General features: G+C 37.1%; 1 protein-coding gene across 1 annotated transcript in view; it reads right to left on the bottom strand.

Annotated features, from left to right (window-relative positions):
• Positions 1 to 6367: 6367 nt before the first annotated feature.
• Positions 6368 to 27227, bottom strand: part of Pex7 (peroxisomal biogenesis factor 7) — a 65324-nt gene continuing 44464 nt past the window's right edge. The window contains exons 9-10 of the mRNA XM_046450193.2: positions 21004 to 21103; positions 6368 to 6824 (exon numbers count right to left, since the gene is read on the bottom strand). Coding sequence (XP_046306149.1) covers positions 6756 to 6824; positions 21004 to 21103 — 169 coding nt within the window. The 3' untranslated portion in view covers positions 6368 to 6755. The remainder of the gene's footprint in view (positions 6825 to 21003; positions 21104 to 27227) is intronic.

The following is a 27227-nucleotide window of genomic DNA, read 5'->3' as shown; positions in this document are numbered from 1 at the left end:
ACAAGGGAAGCCGGGCGGCTGCCACAGGGCGGGACCGGCCCGCGCCCCTCGGGCATCAGTGCCCACCCGGCCCACTCTGGTGCGCGATTCCCCCTTCTGTCCTAAAAGCGGCCAAGCAGAGGGGCGCGGATTGGGGGAATCCCAAACACAGCTTAAGATGATTTTAGAAAGAGCAGCTCTCCGGGATCGAGCACCGTTTATTGGTCGCAACAAGTGATGGCGCCCCCAACCCCCTTGCTGCAGAGGATTTTCCACCCACGGTTTCTCCTCAGCTGGGGAAGCAAAACACGTCGGTGCTGGAGACACCCTAATACTTAAGATCCGGGTGCCGTCGCCCAGACGTTGAAATAACCTGCGATCAGGGCGTGCCATGTGGTCTCGAGACAGGCCTTTCCCGGTGCCTGGCTTTGAACACCCAGGGCTGCGCGAGGCTCTGCGGGAGCCGGGTGTCCTTTGCAGGACTGCGGGGTCTTGGGGGTGGAGACACACATTTAAGTGAAGCAAAGGTGTAAAATAAGCTAAAGAGCAGAAACGATGTCTCTGGTACAAGTAGCCATTACCAGTTCTGGGGAGGAGCATGGAGGCGACGCTGTCCGAGCGATGGGAGAGGAGAGGCTAGATGCTCTGGGGACTAGGAGAGAGCGCGATGCAGAGGAAGGCTGGCGCGGAGGGGATGGGGGCGGGCAGGAACCCGGGCCCTCCACCCTGCAAAGGGGGATCCGTGTAGCGTTCTTGGATACCAGGGAGGGGGTTGCACTCTTCAGGACAGTAGTGGGCCATCTCTCCAGATCAGGGTTAGGGATACACCTTTGCCCACACAGGACTGGTGAACTGTGTGCTTCTAATGCAGCTAAGAGAAAAAGGTGATTCTTTTTTTTTTCGGGCGCCAGTCTTCAGTGCCCCTTCGATCCGAATTCAGTTCCCTGGGAAGCAACACCTGGGCTGTAGTGAACTCTGCAGCAGCAAACAGACTCGCTCAGCGGCGCTCATCACTAAGGGCCAGTTTAGTTTTCACACTAGTTGAAATTCGTGGCTGCAGCTGGGTTTGGGTGAGAGGGGAGAGTAGGTTGGAGCTCCACTACACCCCACTTCTTTGGATCCCTGGCCACGGTTCACTTCTTCTAGCCAACAGGATCGCAACCTCCTAACTTTGAAACGCCACACAACCTTACCTTAAACACACAAGATCAGTCGCTTCGCAATTTTTCTTTCTGCCTCTTTTTCCATCTCTGTTCTGTATCACTGCAACACAGGTGTTGAAGATTGGATTATTGCAGGAGGGGAAAAAATAATAACAGTTGTAATCGCAGCATCACTGCAGTTCTTCCTCGGAGCCAGCCTTTTGTTATGGATGCTCACTGTAGTGGGAGAAGGCTCTGTCTCTACCAGTCCATTAGCTCCTGTGCATAAAGCCTGATAGAATCACCTCCCTATCCCCGACAGGTGGACAGTCAAGAAAATGTTTGTGAATGGACTACCATGCTAACTTTCCAGGAATAACACTGGACAGCATTACACTGAAAACACGTGCTTCCTGTTCCTCAGGGAGTTCTTGGTTTTTAGTGTTAAAACTTGTGGTTAGGCACTATTTAAGGATATTTTAGGGGCTGGGTTTTTGTTGTTGTTGTTGTTGTTTGCTTGTTTTAGTTGATGTTATTTTGGGGGGAAATTATAAAGTTTGAACCAGCAGTTAAAATTGTGTATGTGTGTGGTGTAAATGTATATTCAAAATATACTGAGATAAAAACTGAAAGTTAACTTTTTAAAAAAAATATTGATTCTTAAGTTTTAGGTGGACACAATATCTTTATTTTTCATTTATGTAGTGCTGAGGATCAAACCCAGTGCCTCGTGCATGCTAGGTGAGCACTCTACCACTGAGCCACAACCCCAGCATCCCCAAAAGTTAACTTTTTGAAGACATCAGCAAACAAAAGATTTCTGTTTCTAGGGACCATTTCAATTAAAGAATGGCTTCTGCAAGCCACCCTAAATGGATATTATAAAGTGACTGCACAGACCTAGTTTGGGAATGATTCATTTCTGCCAGCAATTATAATTGCTTCCATTTGTGATACTAACATTAGTAGAAGATTGGTGACTGATTCAGCTAACTTACCCTTCTGAAGCAAGGCTATTGAGCTTAATATTTGAAATCTGCGGTGGCGTGAAACCCCATACATTTTTTCCACTGTAGTGCATATAGTTCTTTAGTAGGATTTTTTATTTTTAACCCCATCTACACAAACCAGTTACTAGGTAAATGCCTAAAGAAAACTGGCGGGGGGGGGAGGGGTGTGGAAATAAGAACACTATGTTTAACAAGGTTAATCAAACAAGAATGGGGATCTGAAGTCCAATAGCAATTTGATCTATTGGTATCAAGGATCTAGATATAAGGGCTCTCTCTCTCTCTCTCTCTCTCTCTCTCTCTCTCTCTAACAGAATGGAAGGGCTGTGTGTGTGTGTGTGTGTGTGTATGACAGCAGAATGCATTACAATTCATATTACACATATAGAGCATAATTTTCATATCTCTGGTTGTATATAAAGTATATTCACACCAATTCGTGTCTTCATACATGTACTTTGGATAGTAATATTCAGCACATTCCACCATCATTTCTAAGCCCCTCCCTCTTCCCTTTCCCTCCCACCGTCTGAGCCTCTTTGTATCAGAGAAAACATTCGGCATTTGTTTTTTGGGGATTGGCTAACAGGGCTCTGTCTTTAGAGCTACTCAATAAATATTGGTGGCATTAAATCAATCTCTTAATTCATTCATTCAACAAACATAAAGAGCAAGTATTTTGTGATAGGTAATCTGTTAGCCACAGAGGATTCAAGGATGAGCACTCAGCTAGTCCTAAGGGATTCACAAGTGGTTGGGGGTGAACACAATGAAGCTAAGGAAGGAGTGAAGCCTTGCAGCAGAAAAAGGGGGAGCTTCCTGGAGGGCAATTAAATCAGCTCGACAGGGAGCAGAGAAGCTTCATGAGAAAGAAATTTTGAAATTTTTACTTATTACTTTTATTTGTAAGATTGACACATGATTATAGGAGAATGTAAAAGGAAAACAGAATAAATAACAAATGAACATGTTTTTTTGTTTGGTTTGTTTGGTACTGGGGATTGGAACTAGGAATGTTCTAGCTCTGAGTTATATTTCCAGCCCTTTTTCTTTTTTAAAACAGGTCTCACTAAGTTGCTTAGGGCCTCACTAAATTGCTGAGGCTGGTCTTAAACTTTCAATCCTTCTGCCTCAGGCTTCAGATGTAAATGATGGATTAGAATTAGCCAAACCAAGGGCAGGACTCTTGAGGCATGCAGACTTAACTTGAGCAAACACAGACATGGAAGACCTGCATGATTCCATGGGGAATTTTGTGAGTACAACAGTATTGTAAAGAGGACCAGTGCTGCAGGGAGAGGTTTTTTTGTTTTTTGTTTTTTGTTTTTTTTTTTGGGGGGGGGCTAGCCCAAAGACCCTGGCTGCTTGGTTAGCAAGCTTGAACATTTCGCTGTAGGCAGTCCTACAAGCAGAGAAAAGATTACTCTAAGACTGGGATAATCAGATTGCATTTTTGATTAGTCTCTGGCAGCTGTGTTGATGAGAATGGTTCTGAGGATTCAAAACTAGAAGCAGTCACCATTGAGGAAGCTGCCACAATCCACCTAAGGAAAGCTAATGATGACTTGAATGGTGGCACTGGTGGCCGCACTGAAAGGAAGAGACAGGTGGGAATGAGGGAAGCCATGGGATGCTATTTAGGTTTCTTTTTTTGTAGTTGTTTGTTTGTTACAGTTATTTTGTTTATTTATTTTTATGTGGTGCTGAGGATCAACCCAGTGACTCACACGTGTGAGGCAAATTCTCTACCGCTGAGCCCCTGTTTAGGACTTTGGTTTGTCTGAAACTGGTCTTTTAGCTTGATTCTTCATTAGCAACAAATGAAAAATCATGTGCAGAAAGGAGGAGCTGGTGTAGCATGTAAAATGAGTTTGGATGGAACAAAATGAATGCAAAGGCATTTGGGACACCCAGGTGGGGAAGTGGGGAAGGCAGGAATCATATACACGCCCACACCCACACACAATGTAAGTGCTTAACACATCCGAGAAAAGGCCTGTTAAGTAAGAAATTAGGAAGAGCTCATTTTTGGAAGAGCCAAGTTATTGCTGAGATAAGCAGTTAAGAAGTGCCAAAACCAGAAAGGACAGCTGGCTCTCAGCCTGGCTCTCCCAGGAGGTGATGGACCTTGGTAGGCTCACTCAGACACAGGTTTAGTTTCTTAGCTTTTCAGACTTGGAAGCTCAGTCTTCTCAGACCCCCCACCCCCGTCCGCCCCCCCTACTCCCACCCCCAGAATGATCAGGATCTACATCTTGACTCTCGGCAGATTTCTGTTATTCCTAAGAAGGCCATGTGGCAGGACCAGAGGTTTGAATTCAGTCATCCTAGTTCATTCCAGACTTCAAGCCAGTCTCATTACTTCCTGGCTATTGTGGCTGAGAGCCTGGGCTTTCTTGCCTGGAAAACAGGGCTTCCTCTCAGGGAGGTTATAAAGATTTAAAGAAATAATGTATAAAGCATCAGATCACTGGCTGGGGGCTCCCTTTTCCTCCATCCACTCTTCCATCACTGCAGGTGCAGGGACAGCTTGGGAAGCAGCCAGGAAAGCAATGCTGATTTTTCCAACCTGGAAGGAATGACTGATTGCCCAGAAGTGACTTAGCTCATGAGCTACCAAGAATTCAAAAATCTTGCATATTCTTTTCAGGAGAGAATCCAACTCTGCTTTTTCTGGTTTTCCAACACTAACTCTAAGGAACCAACCGAATAAGCATTCAGCCACACTCTTTCACACTGACAGACTCCAAGAACTGAGTTATTTATTATGGAGTAAGTGTTCTAAACATCTCTAACATCCCTGAAATAGAGTGAAAAAGTAAATCAAAGGATATGTTAATTTTTAAATCAAGTTTTTTTTTGTTTTAAAAGATACATAGTAAATTATTAATACCCTAAAGGGAAAAAATAATTTCATTTTTATTGTAAATCTGATCTATTATCAATTTTCCTGATGCAGAGAACACACACTGAGGACATGCTTCTATTGAATCACACCTTGGTGTGATGCCATTAATTCACAAGGGGGGAAGCAACACAGAAAAGCTCTATGAAACTCATCCTTTATGACAGCTCTGAGGGTGAGGTGAGTACCTTGTCATTACAATCCACTTATATTGTCCTCTTTATGGCACCTTTCAAAAACTATTAGTACTGCCTGAGATCATAAATTTATTTTAAAAATGTTAATTGAGCACCTTGTATGTTTGAGGTCTGGTGCATAGGCACTGGATTATATAACTGACCAGGTTACCTTATAAGGCTAGACATCTTGGTAGCAAATCTTTGGCCTCGTCAGTAGCAACTTCATGGAACTCCTCCCACCCAACCCCACCCTCAGGGCCAAAGACCCCACTCAGGGCCTTGTGTGAGCTAGGCAAGTACTCTGCCACTGAGCTAAGTCCCCAACCCCTTCACGGAACTTCTGACGTATGTATTTTCAAGTCCCACTCCCGGCTCCACTTTGTCTTTTGTTCTACCTCCTAATTTATGCTGTCTTGGAATTATATCTTAAGATGTAATATTTCTTTCTAGAATAATTAAAAAAATATATAAATAAAACAATATCCAAATATTTTATTTCTGCTCTGATAATTATATTTTGTTCTTTAAAAATTCTCCAAAACTTAAGAATGCAGTTAGTCAGACTTTTTTGTCATTTGTTTTAACATTATGTAAAAAATTAAAATGTGCAAAATAGATAGTTTAACTAATTTCTCTTTTTAACTTGTGTTTTTTTCCAGGTAATTAATCAGTATATATGAATTTTTCAAGAAGATTTGGGAAGGTAGCAAGCAGAGTTTGTAGCACAATTTAGGGCTAGTTTCATGCAACTTAAAGAAGCCTTAGTAGGACTTAAGACTCTTCTTAAGCAAGGAAGAGTTTTCAAATTTGTTGATAGAAAGTGGGAAGAGAGATACATACAAAGAGGTACAATATCTAAAAGGATTCAAATAAATGTGTAAAAAAAAAAAAAAAAAAAAAACAGAAAACAACTTTTAACCCACAGCATTCCATGTTCTTAAAGCATGGCACCAGTCTTTACGAGAATTTCATTCAGTCTGTGTAAGGCACATAGTACATGCTCAATAAATAACCACTGACTATAATTAAATCTATATATTAGAGCCCATATATGAACCACAGCTATATCTATATAATTACAGTATTCACACACACAATGTGTTAAAAAAGCAATCTTGTTGGGTTATCATAAAATGATAAATGACCAAGAGATGCAATTTATTTTGATTTTTATTAATAGCAATGATTTATATTTCACATCAAAAATGACAAATTTAAAAATATATCACTATTCACATAATCTCATCTCCCATATTTTAATCCATTTTATAATACAGAGATTATATTCTAATTGATATTATAAGATATACTATAACATCAATTATTTCTTAGGATTATAAGAAACATGACTTATGTACCAAGCTTAAAGAGTGAGCCCAAGTCTTTATCAGCTGCCTCAAAACTGACTCCAGAGTAAGTCTGGGAAAATTTGAAATCTGAATAGCATATAAACGCATAACATCTATGTTTTCAATAGTTAAGTCAGTTGCAGTTTAAGCAGTTCTTCAGTCAACATTTTTTCTGACCACAGCCGTGTATCTCAAGCAGGAATAGTAAGACAAGCAGGATCATATATCTTTATTGTTTCATCCCAAGAACAGTCAGCTACCTGCAAAACAAAAACAAAGGAAGCAGCACACATTTAAGTATATAAAAATCAAAACTGGTAGCAAAAGTCCCAGTTGTTTAGAGTATAGTAGGCCATTCACTAGTAAATATGGGACAGGAAAAACATAGGGATATGTCGTCTTCAAGAAGTCCTATTTTCCCTTTTCAAGATACACTTTGGGAACTGTCGCCAATTGACTGCAATTGCCTACAAGAATTTCCCCTACCCTATCACAGAGCTCCATAATCCCCTGAGACAAATGCTGGAAAGATGAGTTCCTAGATTAAACTAATAAGACTTTTTGCTCAATGGACAGTTTAAAAAAATTTTTGATTGTAGAGAAGTAGAATGGGAAGAAGGGAAAGAAATACAGTATCATATACCATATCTACACAACAATTAAATGCATGTAAAAATGTGTGATCTACACAGTGAGGAGGGGGAGGAAGATGAAGTACGGATCTCACCTTCACAGAACAACTCAGATCAGAACGAGTGTGGAACATACTCTAGAGACTCCCAGAGGAGGGACCATCCCATTTCCACAGGGGTAAAGTCAGAAAACTTGACCATGCCCTGGCATTTGCACTGGAGTCACAGAGCTAGAACCTGTGCGTAAGTCTGTTGAGAGTTTCCATTAGAACCAGTCCCTCATAAAAAGCAAATTGTCAACCATTATTTGCCTAATCCTGTAATTACAAGTTTTCATACCATGGGACACAAAGATCATTGCATTAATTTACCCCTGACTCATCTATGGGTTCTTTTCAAGTATTAGGCCTTTCAGTGTGTTAAGCATCAACTACTATGGAAAAGAGAATCAGAAATAAGACGAAGATTTCTAATGCAAGGCATCTGTAAGTTATGTCTATGAATTTCTATTCAACACTCTTCAAGTTTTTATTTACTCAAGACTTAAAATAACTCGTAAATGTGAAGGTCACTAAATCAACAAGTGTTCACAAATATATAATTAATAATGCAAGGAAGATCTAAAACTGCAATGATTCAGAATTATGAACACCTTAATTCAAATTAATGCAAATAATTAATTAAATTTCATTTCATTCTACAAATTTAAAGATGCTTACAATAAAAAACAATAAGGTTTAAAAAAAAAAAAAAACTTTACTAACAAAGAAGCTCTAGATTCTCTAAGGTTAGCACGTAGAGATTTCCTGGTAAAGAAAAAGGACTGTACCACATATTCCCTTGTGGGGAGCCTCTCATTAATTACTATCACCATCCCAATAGCCTCTATTGGCATGTTTCCCCTTGAATTCTAGGACCGAGAGTTAATTAATACAAGGCTCTCGATGTCCCATAGACATCTATGGCCAGCCTAAAAGACATTCAAAAAGTGCTAAAAATAAGGACCAAGAAAAAGATAAACATTAAAAACAAAACAAAACAAAAAATGGACTCTGGTAAAATAAAAAATGCTAACAAAAAGACAAAGCAAATGGCATGAAAATAAATAATCTACTTTACAGGATAAGATCCACTCAGGCTTTTGCTTGTTAAAGAGGAATCTTTCCTATCTCCCATCCCACTTCCTCTTAATAAAAGCCCTCAGTCCCTCCCATCCCCAGGAATGCATGCCTGGCCACAAGACTCCTTTTCAAGGCCAGACTGGGGACAGAGCAAAGCCAATGACACAGGATATCTTCTTTTCTATCTATGATTGATACTCCTTCTCAATTTCAGTCCCCTCAATAAGGACTCACCTCTTTGCTCATTACACTATCTATTGTCAGAAAAACTGAAAAACTGAAAGCAGCAAAAAGATCATCATGTCCTTGAATAGAATGCTTGTATTGTCTTAAGGCTGTTCTGGATCACCTGATGCTTTCAGGATCTGTGCCTTTTACTGCCTTACCTCAGAGCATCTTACCAACCGAGAACATCTCAGTCCCTTTAGTTTTTTTTTTTATTTTGAGGTGAATTCTCACTAAGTTGTCCCAGACTGGCCTTAAACTTGTGATCCTCCTGTTTTGGCCTTCCAAGGTCCTGGGATTACAGGCGTGTGCCTGTCCTCAATTCTACCTGCATATTAGAAAGTTCTTTGGGGAATACTTGATGTGCAGGAATTTTTGTTATGGACTAAAATAAATTAAAAATTTGGCAAGATTAAAATATTCTTGAGGAAAAATTCTTTTCTTGAGAGAAGAGATTTATAAGCCATTAATATTCAAAACACCTTGTGCTCTATTTTCACATTTTTATGTAAAATCAAGTTTCAAATCCAGTAGGCTGATATGTGGTAGGAAGAGAGACAAGTGGGAGGACAAAGAAAGAGGAAACATTAGTGAAAATCCTGAGCCCTCCCTGAAGCACTCTGAAACCAAGAGTTTATGTACCTTCCTGGACCATTCTACATTAGCTAGGATCCAGGATTTCTACTTAAAAACATGAAAATTTGTATTATTTATTTAAACCTTTGTTACTTATAATTCTTAAAATTTATTTTGCTTGAGATTTTTACCATCAAATTCTAAATGGGTTTAGGTAGTTTACAGATTAAACCACAGGACTAAATGAAGTAAATAAAGATTTAAAAAAAAGAAAAAAACTAAAAGAATCTAAGAATCTAAAAATCTCTTCTAAAGGCACAAATGGAGTAAAGCTTTCAGACAGAGCATATCAATACCTGCACAGTAACTTAAGCAATATGTCTTATGACAGCTAAGAGAAAATGAAAGCATGCTGGGGAATAGTTTCTTTTTTCTAACAACACTGGCATATGGATATAAATATGTCTATGCAACTAAAACCAAACAGTATTTTTTTAAAGAGGGACTGTATATTGACCAGATATGTAAATCTGTATTCCTTGTATTTTGCATACAATAAATCTTTAATAGATGCTTACTGAATGAATTAATAAATCCATGTATAAGCTGTAGTTTATTCTTCTCCTCAGATTTTGTTATGTAGATGTGAGGTCAGAAATTTGGGTAAAAGCAACAATTTTTATGTGATTTGGGAGATATATGGAATTTTTGAGGGTCACGCATATTATTTAGAGAAGTTTCACAAGGAGCTTTCTGTCCTAGGAATTGTTAGTAAAATATTCCTTTGCATTAAAAAAATATAAATATCATAATTCATACACACATATATTCATCCATTTAGTCAATAAATTTTATTGAGAGCCTCCACTGTGTGTCAGAAGTATACCAAGACTATGACAATAAACACTATCGTCCTGGTCTCTGCCCGATAGCTCCTGAGTCCAGTGAAGAAAGGAATTAAGTACAGAGACACCTATAATGCAGGGTAATACGTGTGATAATTGTGGGGCCCAGTAAAAATAGGAAAGGAGCCCCTGTGACCAAATTTGGGGAAAGCAGATGTTTTCAGGAGTATTATCTAAGCTGAGGATTAAAGGAAGAGTGCCTTAGCCAGAGAGCACTTCTTGTTATTTGTGGGACAAAGGTACAATGTAGAAAAGGGGTATGATCAGCAGAACAAACAAGAGTGAATGAAGAACTAAAAATTCCAGCTTTGGGGAAACTGAAGTGCTCCATAACTCCTCTGATGAAACTCTGAATGTATTGGTAGAAGACTTCTTTTCTGAGTGTGCTCTAGGGTTCCTTGAAGGCTGGATGCTGAGGCATGTCTTGTGTGACCCTTTTCCCTTGCAGTGTGAGTGTGCATGGAGACACCCAAGGATAGGAGTCTCCAGGGTGCCACTGCTTCTGCCCAGGGATATTCAAGTGGAAAATTTATTCCTAACCCCACAAGCCACCACTGTGACACATTCATCTTTTTGCTCTTCTGAATTTCCTTGAACCTGAGATCAAAATGCAAACCTTCTCATCAAAACTCAGAATTAAAATTACCAACATTCTAAGGAAAAAATGGTTTGTCAAAATATAATATTTTTCACTTGAGAGATCCAGTCTTCATTATTCATTCTTAAAAGATGCTATTTTTCAAGATAGTGAAAAATAACCAGGTAAGCCTCAACATAAGTTCTATTTTTAATGATCTTTACTTTTATATAGCAAAATAGAGATTTTTAAGTTTTAAAAATGAGTAACACTAATTAGAAATTAAGAGTTACTTGCTATTGCACCAAAATGTCAATTTCCTTAAAACACACAATGAAGTACTCTTGAACACCTAATAGAAATTTATTATTTATCAATATAACAATTTCTAAATATAGCTATAGCACATATATTATAACATCAAAAATAGAATGCTTGAGAGCAACTTTATAAAATTAATATTTTTAACATTGCCTACATGTAAAGTACTATGCTGATGCTACAACAAACCCTCAAATATAAATGAAACAAATGCACTCAATAAGGAGTTTATGATAAAAACTTATTATTGGTGGATCAAATAAGATACATTATAGAACACCTTCTATACTAATTGTCCTGTAAATACAGCATTTAGAGAAGGCAACATTATAGTGAAAATACCAGACTTAAAATACATGTGAAATTTAGAACATGGATTTATATTCTCTAATTTTATTAATTAATTTTATCAATTCCCTCCACTTTATTAAAATGTTTACACATGCCACTGATAAGGTAATTCATCTCAAAATGATTGGGTTGATATATAATATAACAAATAATATAACAAATAATTCCATCTGATCCATTAAGAGACTTACTTCATTGACAAGTTTTCCATTTCCTATTTAACATTATACTCTTTTCTCTCAATTTTGTAGACAATTGCTTTTGCCCTTGGGAAATTTGTTCAATGTACTGTAATTATCTGTATGACATACGGCCTCCTTAGCAAGAATGAACAAGAGAAATAGGCAGAAAGATGTAGAGAGAATAATGTTTGAAAAAAAATCACTTAACAGTCAACTTTAATTTTGAAAAAGTAGCATAATCATGATGTTGCAGTATATTAAATTTTGAGCTAAATAAAGAAACATATTTTCCTTACTAAACCAACTTACAATAGTAAGTGACTACAAGGGAGAATATGATTTATTATACTAACCATTATGGAGTTTATGCAAAAGTAGACAATAGACTTATGCACTAAAAATACCTTTACATTTATTCATTCATTCATTTTATATTTAGCACATATGTATCAGACACTTTACATTAATCTATTCCATAACACCAACCACTCAAAACACTTAGCTGACATTCAAAATATTTATTGAAGCAAAAAAGGAAGGGATAAAAGGAGAAAAGGAAGGTAATTCATCTTGGATACTATTGTCGTCGTTATTTTTTTGCTGGGGATGGAACCCAAGGCCTTACACATCCTAGGCAAGCATACTCAATCTTGAAAGTAAGATTTAAAAAAATTCAGATTCTATCCTGAAGAAGGTTTCTAGGCAAATTGAAAATGACAAATTGCGTTGATTTACACATTAAAACTGGCATATAACATATATACTATGATATGGTACCTCTTGACACATAGTATGGAAGGAGGTGAATGGTCAGAGTGATTTAAAAGCATAACAGGAGAGGCTGACCATGAATTTGAAAAAGCAAAAGATCTGTTTGTTAGGAGACAAATAAAGTAGTATCTATATTAGATGACGAAGGCCTTAAAAAATGGCAGCAATAAGAAAAAAGTATTATATTATAAGAATATGATATGGGTCATCATTGATTCCAATCATTCCTTTTTGCAGTGCTGAGGAATGAACCAGGGCCTTGGGCATGCTAGACAAGTGCTCTAACCACTTGGCAACAAGGCAGTTTATTACAGTCTTTTTTATAGATTCCTTAGTAAAGTGATAAAATTTTCACCTAGAGTTCTGCACATCTTTATTTCTAGAAAGAAAAAATTAGCATAGTAGCATTAAAATAGGAGAGGACATTTTTTAATATCAAAATTATATCTAAATAAGAAGGAAGTCTGAGAAAAGGCAATTTGGTTTTCGGGAGTTCACTGGTGACATTTTGGGGCTTAACTTCAACTGAATGATGAAAGGAAGACAGACATAGTGTTAAAAGAGTGAATTTTTGAGAAACTAAAGAACTAAAGCCACTAATTCTAGATGTTATTTTTATAACAGAAGAGAAAAATAACTCAATGGTAGTGACACAGAACACTGGGGTCAAATGATGATAAACCCCATAGAACTTTGAAAATAAAAAAAAAAGAAAACTGATTACAGATATAAATGGTGGATAGCTGAGTAAGCAAAGACCTGGATGGGGGAGCAGTAAGAAAGCTGAAAATTGACTAGAAGGAAAGGGAAAAACTAGGGAGAGAGCATAAATGTTTTGAGGTGATAGAGATGGAACACTCATTCCTGAGAATCCCATTTTTACATAAGTCAATGTCCAGATACTGACTCTGAAAAAAGACTGAGAAAATATACTGTGAAAAATGAGCTTAAAAAAATCAAAAGATTTCAAAGGTAAGCTGGGTAGGACACCAAGTGTCCAAGAAAGTCTTTCTAAAAAGTAATTTGCAGTGGGGCTGGGTTGGGGCTTAGTGGTAGAGCACTAGCCTAGCAAGTGTGAGGCACTGGGTTCAGTTCTCAGCACCACATATAAATAAATGAATAAAATAAAGGTCCATCGACATCTAAAAAAATTTTTTTAAAAAAAAAGTAATTTGCAGTGTGCCAAGTCAGTGTGTTTGCTTGATTTTTAGAAGCAATGCTCTATATCCTAGAGAAAGGAAAAGGAACAAGAAGGTAGATGATTCAGGAGCAGAACCCAGAGGTGGCAGAAACTAGGGTGTCACCAATTCTGGGAGGCATCCTAGTAAGGGATGCCTATGAAGTGCAGACCAGACACAGGCCAGTTCTGTCCATTTTGGAGCTCACTGAGATCCTAGAGCTGTGCCTGGGGATATTTCACGTCTGGGGTAAAACAACAAGCATTGTTATATAACTTTGTGCTGAAAAATTATACAATTATGAAAGCATCAAAGAGGAAACAGCAGAGACTAATGCTTGAGGACATGAAATGCTACTGGCACATTGTTCTTTTCAACTCAAGAGCTAGTCTGTGACAGATGCAGACACTGTCACCTGAGATAAAAGGTGAACAGGACACAGAAACCTGACTACCAGTAATGCTAGACCCCTTCTAAAGTCCAGTTTTTCCAGACTCATACTGAGAATTTTAAAATATTTTTATCCACTGTCAACCTTTAAACCTGATATCAAAGATTGTGGGAATAGACTTGAACCAAACACAAGCTGAACTTTTACACAACATCTTTTAATGAAAAATCAAACAAAGTCAAATACATACTTCAAGTCACACCTACATTAATAATTTACATCAGAAACAAATCTAAGCAATCTTACACTGAAACAAAATGAAAACATACAAAAGTCCTTCCATCCTACTTTCAGGAAAAGTGGAAAAGTCTCTACAGTAACTTGCTACATGTTCCTAGCATGGAGAGACCAAGACAGTCATTTATAAAGACTATGCTTACCAAACATCTAGGAGTCCCAGAAGGCAAATTCATATACGCAGGATAACTTCAACTTTTAAAAAATATACATAAAGAAAAAGACTGGAAAAGTAGTCACCATTGAAAAGAAGGCAAGGGGTAAAATTTGGGAGGAAGCTTCTGGCTATGTTCTGTGACTTAAACTGAGTGGTGGTTACACTGGCACATATTGAGCTGTTCCACTTAAAACAGGTGCATTTTCCAATATGGTTGTTATGCTTCAATTAAAAAAAATTAAAGGATTAAAAAAAACATAATATGCTACAAAAGACTTTTTTTTTTTTGAGGAGAGTACTAGGGATTGAACTCAGGAATGTTTTACCACTGAGTTACATCCCTAGCCCTTTTTAATTTTTTATTTTGAGACAGGGTCTTACTAAGTTGCCAAGGCCAGCCTCAAACCTGCAATCCTTCTGGCTCAGCCTCCCAAGCCACTGGGATTACAGGTGTGTACCAACATGCCCAGCTTACAAAAGACTTCTTTCTAGAATAGTGGGACCATAGGTAATCATTTTTCTTTCCTCTAAATGTGATTTCCAAAATTTTGTCATGAGAAAAAAGTTAAATTTTATTAAATACATAAAGTTGATCTTGGAATGAACCAATATGTCTACTCTAAAAGACATTAAAGGAAAAATAACTATGTTTCAAAAGGAATATGTAAAGATGTGCACCTGTACCCAGTTTATAAATAAAACTACACCAAATACCAATTAGCATTCAAAAGAGCAGGGTCGACACTACAGAATAAAAAGCCAGAAGTTCTAGAGCTAAATTAACACAGAAATTCCAATTATAAAATGGTTATACCACAGGTCTTGAATCACAAACCTAAAAACAGAAAAGGGTTATCTAATTTAGAAATAATAAGGATAAGGGAGAAAAAAAGAAAATGCTAGAACTATATGAATCATGACTAGAGAGGGAAAAAAAAATCAAAGAAAAAATTTCTCAAGTGAAAGATAACTTCAACCTGGCTAACAAGAGGGGGCGTGGAGTATTTCTCAGCAATTATCCTTAACGAATGACCTCAGACACTTATTTGTCAAGTTTTAAACTTTTAAAGACAAGATCTTACATTTTGTCAAGAAGAAAGACAGTGTAAGATAAGAATGCCTTTGGACCTTCTGTTCAGATCTCTAAGAAGGGAGACACTACAAAGAAAAATGTCTGTAAGTATAAGGACTCAGAGAATCTCTTTTAAGACAGAATACATTAAGGCAGAGAGCCCTTAGGTAACATCAGCAAGGTCCTGCAGCTGCTAAGATTACAAAGTACTACAGGTTTTTGAAAGCGGATGGAAAGATACTAAGAGGTAAGAAAAAGATATTTTCTAAGAAAATAAAATATGAACAAAGGGTGAAATTAACTTGCAATCAATAAACTTAACCATATATGGAAATAAAATATAAATAAAGGACAAAAAATCCTTTATTCTAACTTAAAAATTAAGTTAGAATACCAAATATACCAATGATAAAGGTTAGTGTAGCGGATTTTAAATGACTATGAATTCTTCACAGATCCCACCATCTAGAGTGGGTCTCTACATCCTACTCTTTGGATATTGGCTGTCCTTGTAACTTGTTTGCAACAGAAGGAATTATGTGTGACTACTAGGCCTAGCTCTCAAGATGCCTTACAGCTTTTGCTCATGCCTTCTTGAAAGCACAGGATTGTTAATAAAGCCTATGCTCACCCAGACACACAAGTGGCCCAGCAGGCAGCCAGCACTGCCCACCAAATCTGTGAATGTGGCCATCTCAGACCACCTATCCCCATTTAAGCCCCCAAAAGACTGGACTACGTGAGGTCCCCAGGTGAGACCAACAGAGGAACCATCAGGCCCAAACTGCTGACTCACAGAATTGTGAGCAAATAAAACTTGTTGTCTGTAAGTCATGGAATAGATTGTTATATAGTAATAGAGCACTGATAAAGTAAGGGGCAAAAAAATAAGGAGACACCTGAAGAACTTAATTCTTATCTCCCCTAAAAAGGAGTTTAATATTTTACTTGGTAACAACAGATTATAATGTAAATAATTCAAATGTTTGTGTTAAAATGAACTGATGATGGTTAGGGATATAGCTCAGCAGTACAATGCTTGCCTAGCATGAGTAAGGCCCTGGATTCAATCCCGAGGGAGGGAGGGAGGAAGGGAGGGAAGGAAGGAAGGAAGGAAGGAAGGAAGGAAGGAAGGAAGGAAGGAAGGAAGGAAGGAAGATGTTGATTTTAAGTATATGACAAATATCAGTTGACATCATCATCTTAAATTTGAAAGGAAAGCTTAAAGTCCACAAAAGAATGTAAATAAAATGCAGACAAAAGTATAAACTAAGATAAATTTATAGGGAGAAGAATATTACAAGTGTATAATTAAAATTTTATATAAAAAAGTAACTGGATTTTAGAACTTGGAGTTAGAAAACTCCTTCTTCAAGTCCAAAATCCACTAGGTCACAAAGTCTTAATCTAATGAGTCTCTCATAGTTTCTCAATTATATTGTTTTTTTATCTGTCTTTTTCTTTTTTTGGTACTGCGGATTGAACTCAGGGGCACTCAACCACTGAGCCACATCACCAGTCCTATTTTCTATTTTATTTACAGACAGGGTCTTCCTGAGTTGCTTAGTGCCTCGCTGTTGCTGAGGCTGGCTTTGAACTCACAATCCTCCTGTCTCAGCCTCCGGAGCTGCTGAATTACAGGCGTGTGCCACCACGTCTGGCTTTATCTGTCTCTTAACTAGAGTATGTAGACTTACATTAAATATAACTGTTGGTTGATTTGGTTAGATTTAAAGGTCTTCTACATTTAAGATCATGTCATCTGTGAAGGGAGATGATTTTATTTTTTCCTTTCCAATTTTTTTTTTTTAAAGAGAGAGCGAGAGAGATAGAGAATTTTTAATATTTATTTTTTAGTTTTCAGCAGACACAACATCTTTGTTTCTATGTGGTGCTGAGGATCGAACCCGGGCTGCACGCATGGCAGGCGAGCGCGCTACCGCTTGAGCCACATCCCCAGCCCTCCTTTCCAATTTTTTAAAATATATTTTTAAATTGTCAGTTGACCTTTATATTTATTTATTTATTTATATGCAGTGCTTAGGCTTGAACCCAGTGCCTCACACATACCAGGCAAGTACTCGACCACTGAACCACAACCCTAGCCCCTCCTTTCCAATTTTGATACTTGTCTTTTGTTGCCTGTGGCTTGAACTTCTAATACTCTGTTGAATAGAAGTAATAAAAAGTGTGAATCCTTGTCTTATTCCTGACTTTAAAGGAAAAGCTTTTGGTCTTATAACTGAATATATGTTGGCTGTGGTTTTTTATACATGGCCTACATTATCTTGAAGTAATTAATTATTTTTTATAATTCCATTTTACCTCCACAACTGGCTTATTAGTTATACCTCTTTTTCTAAAACTTCTTAAAAGATTACCATGGGGGTTTACATATATATACTGATTTTACCATAGGGTACCCTCAAATAATATCACTTTAAATGTAGTAATAACAACTTTAAAATGGTATACTTCCAACTCCTCCTTCACTTCCCTTGTTTGCTTACTCCCACACATTTCACTTTTGCATATAAACTGTCCCCTGAGACAGACAAGCCTATTTCTGTCTACCAGACATCCATTTGAATATCAAATAGGAGATATCTCAAAAATAATTCTCCCTGTCCCAAACCTCTCCTCTTCCCCTAGCTCACTAAATTTAATCATTGTTCACCTTGTCTCCTACGTCCAAATCCTAGCATAAAACTTGACCCTTCTATTTCTTTCACAGTCCACTTCCAATCTGTCAGTAAATTCTATTGTTGCCATCTTCAAATCGTTAGGCTGAACCATGTAAAAGTTCCAGCAAATTAATGTGGTTCAACCTCATATATTCTGAGTCTCTCCATCTCTTTTACTCTAACTCACCATTGTCTTTTGCCTGTATTACTTCAAGAGACTCCAAAGTGGCTTCCTAATTTTCACTCTTATATTGTCTATTCTCCATAGCTACCAGAATGATCTTTTCAAGACAATCTGGATTCTATTATTTTTCTGCTTTTAAGCCTCCAACGCAATTTCAGTGAGAATACAGTGGCTTACAAGGCCTATATAATTGTCCCCTACCTACTTCATATCACTCTCTCTCCTGTTCTCTGGGATATAGTCACACTGGACTTCTTGCTGCCCCTTAAGGTCATACCAAACTCATGGATGAAGGCTCCATCTTGTTAGTTTCCAGCTTAATTTCCCTTTTCTGAAAGCCTTTGACACTCCATTCAAGCAAAAGTACCCCTTTGCCTGTTTATCATTTTCCTTCTGTATCTTCAAATCATTGACACCTTCCTACTCATCAGATCTCGGATGAGCCTCATTTTCTACAGATTCCCCACCTCCCCTTTGGCAGTGCTGGGGATCAAACTCAGGGTCTCATGCATGCTAGGTAAGTGCTCTACCACTGAGTTACATTACCACTGTTATAATGGAATTACAGTGAGACTTAAAAACAGTATGGTCTACATGCACCTACAGGTAAACTCTGTATGATGCTCTATTGTTTCTACACAATTTGTCCCCTACCTACTTCCTCTCACTGCCCCTCTTGCTCTCTAGCCCTTATAGATATCTCGTATAGGTCAAATGCCTATCCTTATTATGAACTCTTGAGGAACAATGCACCTCTTCTTAGAACTTGTCATAGCCATCTACTTACATTCATTTGTGAGACATTCTGATATAACACTGAAATAAATGATTTATGAAGGGAGGGGACATATTTATTTTTATTCCACTTTGAATCCTCAGTACCTAACACAAGATCTGGTGTATGAGAATATTTGCTGGAAGAATAAATGAATGAAAGGAAGTACTCTTATCTCCAGGTCCCACAATCCCAAAATTGTGTTCATTATGAATGAACTAAAAGGAGATTTCTGGCACATCTGAACTGTGCATTATGCCATTGAGCCTGCTGCTTATTTACAGCTCAAAGATCCCTGCTTCTCCACTCCTACTTGCTCTCAACAGCAACTACTTCCTTAGTACACATGGAATTTGGTTATCCAACTGGAAGAGACAGATGGCAATTGCCAGGCTACAAACAAAATATATGGTGTTGCAATAAAATCTGTTGTTAGTTAAAAATGTATGTCAATGATTGATAAAATCCTGATTACAAGGTTCCTTTTAATAAGGCAAGTCTATAGAGGATTTAGAAAACACTTGGCATTCTTCAGATTTCAGTGAGGACCACAACCAAGCAAATAGAGGAGCTACAGGTGCTTCCACAGGTCCCAGTCTAAGTCTCACAGAGTACAGGTAATAAAAATATTAAATGTGAAGGCTTAATGTATGTCTACATAGGATATCCTTTGTTTCTTAGTGCTATATTTCAATGGGCACATTACAAGTTTTTTCTTTACTAGGATAGAAACAAGTATAATTATCTTTTTCAAAATTATCAAGGTATGACCTTAAGGGGCAGCAAATGTATTTCTCAGTAAAGGAACTAATTCATTTAAAGAATATATTCACATTTAGAATACTCCCATCTCACTCATCACTATTTCATCCTCTTGTTACATGATATTATGTCATTTTAAACAAATATTTTAATGTTAATGAGAATATTCTAATGTCTACTAAGAATATTTTAAACTGCATGTTAAAATCCTAAAATGAAATCTGTGTATATAGTTAAATTTAAGAATATAGTAATGTGAAATGGCTTTTCATTTTAACTTTTAAAAATTATCATAAAAGTATAATCCCTTAATCCAATGCTAGTATTTCCATGTACTATTTTGAGTTTCAATGATATGCTGGCTTTTTCACACAGTTTGTTTTACAAAGTACCTTATTATATATTTATAGTGTTTCTGACTTAACCTAAATGTACAATTTCTGAAATGGAAAAGATTTTTAAAAAATTTTTTTTCTTAATTTTTTATAGTTGTAAATGGATAGGATGACTTTATTTTGTTTATTTTTATGTGGTGCCGAGGATCAAACCCATGCCTCACACCTGCCAGGCAAGCGTTCTGCCATTGAGCGACAGCCCCAGCCCTTAAATATATATTTTTAATATTTTATTTTTTAGTTGTGGTTGGACACAATACCTTTATTTTAATGTGGTGCTGAGGATTAAACCCAGGGCCTTGCACGTGCTAGGTGAGCGCTCTACTACTGAGCTACAACCCCAGCCCTGGAAAAGCTTTTTTACAAACCTGAAGAACACGTAGAGTACAAAGTATTTATTCTCAAGTCCTCAAGAGAATAAAAGAGGGAAAATACAAAATTTGTTTATTAAAACAGAAATTCTTCTCTTCTATGTTGTTCTCCATCTGAACTCTCAATGAATATAGGTTATAGAAACAAAGGTGACAGTTCAGAGAGGGAAATGACCTGCCCATGGTCACTGCTTACTGCTGAATATAGCATGATGTGCCACTGACTTGGGTTAACCTGGGGACAGATGTCCCCATTCCATCTTAATCTTATTTCTTTGGCGAGGCCAATGCAAAGCTTTCAACACATTAGGCATGACACCTCTTTAAACAGTTCTTCTTCTCCCAGAGAAGTAAAAGAGGAGAGAGAGGCACAGCAAGTTTCTGGATAACTCTTGTTCCCTAGTACTTCAATGTTCAAATGCCCAAGTCTGTCTAGCAAAGGCAACATATCCCACATGGAGACCTAGTAGTGAACTGTATGGGTAGAAAAAAACATAAGATTACATCCTTACCTGAGTGGGGCTCTGAAGACTGAAATCTAAACCACATGTAAACTCTGTATGATGCTCTACTGTTTCAAGAAGAGGATCAGGCTTTGAAAAGTTCCAGAATCTGTGAAGATAAACAAAAGAAATAAAGAAATACTTTTAAGTTTTAAAACTGCCCAAAAATTATATTAAGAAAAGGTAGATATTTGACATAGAAAAGATTTTATCAAATCAGATTCAAACAATCCCTAAAAGCAGAACCTACTAATGATCTATATTAAAAACATGTAATAAGAAAAAAACATGTATCCCATCCTGTTAGATCAAAAACAAACAAAAAACCCCCAAATTATCAATAGTCTACCCTTGTAAAAGACTATTGTACTCCCTTGTAAGATACCTTGTAAGATAGATGCTTAACATTACATTTAAAAAAAAAAATTTAATACTGCATAGGACATTTGAGATGAGAGACACTAATGCCTTTGGAGCAATTTCCCAAAGCATTCATGGCTGTAAAGTAAGAATACTGGATGAGATGAATTCTATTTTGATTTTAAACTCTACCTCATTTTTCAACAAGTGACATGAAAAGATCTTAGGTTTAATTTACATTTCAACAGCAATTCTAATTCTTTAAAATAAATCTGTTCTCTTATGAAATTTTGAAACTATTGCCCCAGTCCCTGCTACAGCTTTGAGGCACAGCCTTTCTTATAGATTCCACATCACTATAATTTCCAGACTCAAGAAAAACAGAAACATGTTTTCCTGGGCCAATATTATGTATTCCACTTCTCCTCTGTAGACTGGGAGTGATAATACTTGCCATAATATAGCTCTGATTTCTACCGTTCAGGAAAAAATTGGCCCTATTTTCAATACACAAAATAGTACTTTAACTTTCTAAAGCTTTATTTGCTCATCATCTTTTTTTATTTGACTCTAAACATACTATAAAAATGGCACTTTCAGAATCACAGAGTCATACCCTAATTCAGCTTCTCTAATGATCTACAACATGGAACACAGTGAAGGCTGGGCAGATCCCTTTGAAAGACAGTAAACACACAGAACCAACAGTTGCAGTTTGTTTAACCTGGTGGTATTATTTCCCTAATAAATACAGAGTTGGCCCTATTAAGTTTTGAAAAGGGTTGTTGCTATGGATAATCCACTGTGTGGGTACCAGAGAGACACTGAATAAATACTCATTTATCAGATTACTGAGCTATACAGAATATTTAGGGAGAGTGATTTTATTTTTTAAAATTTGCTTTTTCAAGTAAATAAGGGAACAAGCCATAGGCCTTTTTGGAAACTCTAATGGTGGTCTCCACAGCTTTTGCATATTTGTTCCTTTGTTTTTTTAAAATATTTTTATTAGTTATTGATTGAACTTTATTTATTTATTTGTTTATATGTGGTGCTGAGAACTGAACCCTGTGCCTCACACATGCTAGACAAGTGCTTTACCACTGAGCCACAACCCCAGCCCCACCATATTTGTTCCTTTGGGTCTAGACAGAATGGTGGTAAAATCAAATTTTCTGGTTCTTGATATGTTTATATAAGCAAAAGTAAACATGTAATTGTATAACTTCATTTCTAAAATCTGGTTATCTACTGACTTACATTACTTGAAACAATAATCAAATGATTTTGTGTATATCCACTATGTTCCCCAAAATTTATAATGGCTTTAAAAATATGCATTTAATATGGCAAAAAATGAGTAAAGGAAAATTAAGGGTAAGAAAGTTAGTTGAAACCTTCAATGAGATTACTAAATGAAAATATATCCCATGAAGTCATCCATGCCTAATGGGTAAGGACCTCAAGATGTGTCTAAGTTTTCTAGCAGCCAAAGGAAAAAAGGAGACACCATCAGGCCTTGAACTCAGTATCTACAACCACATCACTCCAGAAACACTCAGAAGGAAATTCTCCCTTAAGAGTTTATAAATAGACTGGGGTTGTATCTCGATGGAAGAGCTCTTGCCTAGCATGTGTGAGGCACTGGGTTCGATTCTCAGCATCACATATAAATAAATAAAAATTTAAAACAAGAGTTTATAAACAAGAAACCCCATGCTTATGTAATAAATAAATTCCTTAATACCTCTTAGGTAAACAGAGTTGTCTCACCAGCTACCACTTGTCAGTCAATGGCATCACACCAAAGGATAGTTCAGTAGAATCATTCTATGGAAAGATCAATTTGGTGTAACACATGTATTCAGCTCTCTGGCTTCATTTGGGATTTAGATTCATTAAAGTAGAATGGGTTCTACTCTTTAGGTAAACTCTACAAATTGGTTTCTTTAAAAAAATATATTTTTTAGTTGTAGTTGGACACAATACCATTATTTTATTTATTTACTTTTATGTGGTGCTGAGGATCAAACTCAGGGCCTCAAACGTGCTAGGCGAGTGCTCTGCCGCTGAGTCATAACTCCAGCCCCCAAACTAGTTTCTTTCAGTTGAATTTTTTAAGGATAATGAACAGCAACAAGTTCCTGGAATGCAGTTTCTGAGATTGTGGGTTTGAGCCATTAAGGATAAGCTGCCCTGAGAATAGGATAGCAGGGCCTCATAAAAATTAAGATGCCTACCAAGGACAGGAATGTGATGCCATCCAGCAGGAAGTCATCCGTCTCAGAGACCTGGGACTCTTTTCACAAAGTCCACTTGTAGTTTCTCTAAACATAGCTAAGTGGGCCATCAAGGCCTCATAGGGTTCTACACCTCAGAGTCACAACCATCATAAATGTAACCTGGGAAAAACTACCAAGCATTTGTCTGCATTTTGAAAAAAAAAAAAAATCCATCAAATAAAATGCAGGCCAAAACTTCAGGGAGACTCTTTGGTGGACAAAAGGATGGTAGAGTAAATGGCATAAAAGCACTACTGGCCATTATACCACCTAACAGCTCTGAGAATGTATATAATATACAAAGCATATATTAAAGTGAAAAAATTAAGAGAGGTTCATTACCAACAGAATGAACCCCTAGGTATGACCTTTTTAAAACAATTACATTCTAGGTAAAACATAAAAACAAATCACCACCACCACAAGAGTGTCACAAAAGCACTATGATGAACACTCAGGTAAAAACTAACTGAAGGCTGGAGCCCAGAGCATTAAACAGGACAATGAAGCCAGCTTTGCCTTGATAGGATTTGATAATTGGGGAGACCAGAAGCTTCAATTTTCTCTCAAGGGCAACCAGCAGCCAGGAAAGTCAGAAAAATCTGTATATGTATAATTTAAAAATAATTTTCAGTAAACTAAAATATAAAAATATTGTTAAATATAGTAAATTACAAAAGCTAAATACTTTTTATTTTTCTTTTTATAGTGCTGAGGCTATAGATATTTCTTTTTGTAGGGCCTGGCACTAGCAAGTGCTTTACCACCAAGCTATACCCTCAACCCATATATATTTCTTTCCTCACTTCTACTCTTTAATAGCAACCATTACTAACAGTTTGATATGTACATTTGCAGAATGTCTTCACATATCTCTATTCAAATTCCTTCAAGAAAAGACGAGATGTAAGAAGGAAAGCAGCATTTCTCTAGGTTTTCACAAGTTTCAAATGAAGGAGGTGGGAGAGAAACAGAAGTTTCTTCTGGCAACCTTCTGGATTCAAGGGTCCCTAAGTGCTCTGAGTGCCTTCACACTCCCTATTACACAAGTAAAATGGGCTCTCTTTTACTGGGAGAAGTCAGGATACTTCTATCATTAAGTGGGCAAATAAAGCACATTATATTTAAGTGAAATGTTTGTTTTGGTTCAGCACACTTGCTACTTGGTGCCTTTTTGTCTCTGTGCTGATGAAATCACTATTTAAGCTCTCTCGTGGGACTAAATATACTGGATAGATCCCCAATGATTAAAAATATGACAGAACTGTAGGAACATTTTTCATTTAAATTGTAGATCATAATACAATGTCTTGGTTGAGTTGCTTTTTGCCTTCTAACCACAATTCCTTAACAAAGTATGCAGTGATGTATTAAATAAAACATTTCCAAAATTAAACTTAAATTACTTTCTATTTTACTAAAATTTTATTTGGAATCTCTATACTAACACTTTTGAAATTATGCCAACAGATGAATTAGCAGGAAGTTTAAAATATTTTTAAAAGTTCTTCCTTTCCTTTTCTCAACTTACAAGTCAGTTATTAATTCTTTGTGATTCTTTGCTAATTATAAGAAAAAAAGATGGGGAAATGTTTGGGATATTTTTCAATACCTTATAAGTGTATTAATTTTAGTTGTGTTTTTATAATTTTGAGCAAACTGTACTATAATAATCTCCTCCATTTGCACTGCTTGGACCTAGCAGTATTAGAACAATAAGCAAAAAATGTCACAACACTTCTTTTCTCTTCATTTAATTACTCACTCATCAACAATTTGGGTCCTATGGTGTCAAGTACTATTCTAATAAACATTATAAGCAAGACAGACCTGGTTTCAGCCCTCTTGAATCTTACAGTTCAGTGGAATACACTGACATTTAAGAAAAAATTAACCACAATAGTGTCAGGGATGTAGTTTAGGAGTAGAATGTGTGCTTAGCATGTGTGAAGCTCTGGGTTCAATCCCCAGCACTGCAAAAAAAATTTTTTTAAATTCCTGAAACACAAACACAATCACATCTGATAAGAGCTCCAAATGACAATGCAGGATGATGCAAGAATGAGATCCCAAGGAAGTGACACTAGCTGATATCTGAAAGGTGAGGAATTAGCCAGTTGGAAAGCAGAACAGCTTGGCGCCTGGTCAAGGAGGATCCTGGCAGTGGGTGAGGGGGCTGGAGTAAGGAAAGAGGAGAAATTTCACAGGAGGTAAATAGAGTCAGATCACATGGGTCTTGTAGGCTCATTTGAAAGTTGGGACTGTCTCTTACATTTAAAAAACAAAAAACCCACAAAACACTGATAGGTTTTATGTAACAAATTTATATGGTCAGTTTTGCCTTGTATAAAAAGTGTTTAATAAGCTTTTTTAAATTTTATTTTTATTTATTTTACTTTTTGTTTTGTGAGACTGGGTCTCACTCTGTTGCCTAGGCTGGCCTCTCACAACCCCCATCCCCATCCTCCTTCCTTATATCCCTAGTAGCTGAAATTATAGGTATGTACCACCACACCCAGCTTAAACTTTTATTTTAGAAAAGTTTTAAATTTATACAATTATTGTGAAGATAGTAGAGAGGGTTCTCATATACCTATCCAGTTTCCCCTGCTGCTAACATCTTTTCTTAGTATGATCAGCTTTGCTATAAAGGTATCTCTAGCCATGTGTGAGAAGAAGGAACTTAAGGGCTAAGTGTGTGGGTGTGGGGAGATCACTGGTCTAAAAACAGATGACAGCAGCATAGAATTAAGGTGGTACCAGTGAAAATGAAGAAAGGTGGATGACTGGAGACATATATAGGCAGAAGGATTAATAAGACCGTGTGATTAACAGAGCAGAAGTAATCAATAATGACTGTTATGTTTCTGGTTTCTATCTTAGTATTTATAATAATTCCATGTGTGTATTTATTTACAGATCTTCTTCTGATAGGCACTAAGGTCTCTGAAATCAGGGACAATGCCCTTGTCTTCTCTGCATCTCATATGTATAAGTGTGTGACACATGGACATCCAAAGAATGTTCATAAATGAACAAATGAATGAATAAATGAGTACATTAAGCTCAAGACAAATAACAAATCACCTACAGACATGGATCCCAAATGACAAACCGAGGATTCATTACATCAGATGTTAAGAAAATAGAATGAGCTAGGCCTGGTGGCACATGCCTGTAATCTCAGCAAACTGAGAGGCTGCAGCAGGAGAATTGCAAGTTCAAGGTCAGCCTTATCCACTTAATGAGGCCCTAAGTAACTCAGCAGAGCTCTGGCTCAAAAACATAAAAGGGCAGGGAATATAGCTCAGTGGTAAAGTCCCCCGGGCTTTCAATCTTGAAAGAAACAAATGACCTAAGAAGGGAGGGGGAGAGAGAGAAAGAAAAAAGGAGGAGGAGGAGGAGGGAAGGAAGTACAGGAAGGAAGGAAGGAAGGAAGGAAGGAAGGAAGGGAGAAAAGGAGGAGGAGGAGAAAGAAAAGAAAGGAGAGGGAGGGAGAAAGAGAGGAAGAAAGGGAGGAAAAGGAAGGAAGGAAGGGGAAGGAAGAAAGGAAGGAGTGGGGAGAGAGAAGGAGGAGGAGGAGAAAGAAAA

Source organism: Marmota monax, unplaced genomic scaffold (assembly GCF_021218885.2).
Source record: "Marmota monax isolate L192 unplaced genomic scaffold, Marmota_monax_Labrador192_F-V1.1 WCK01_AAM20220418_F8-fsc00030, whole genome shotgun sequence".
Classification (NCBI taxonomy): domain Eukaryota; kingdom Metazoa; phylum Chordata; class Mammalia; order Rodentia; family Sciuridae; genus Marmota; species Marmota monax.
This window is presented reverse-complemented; position numbering and strand designations above follow the sequence as displayed.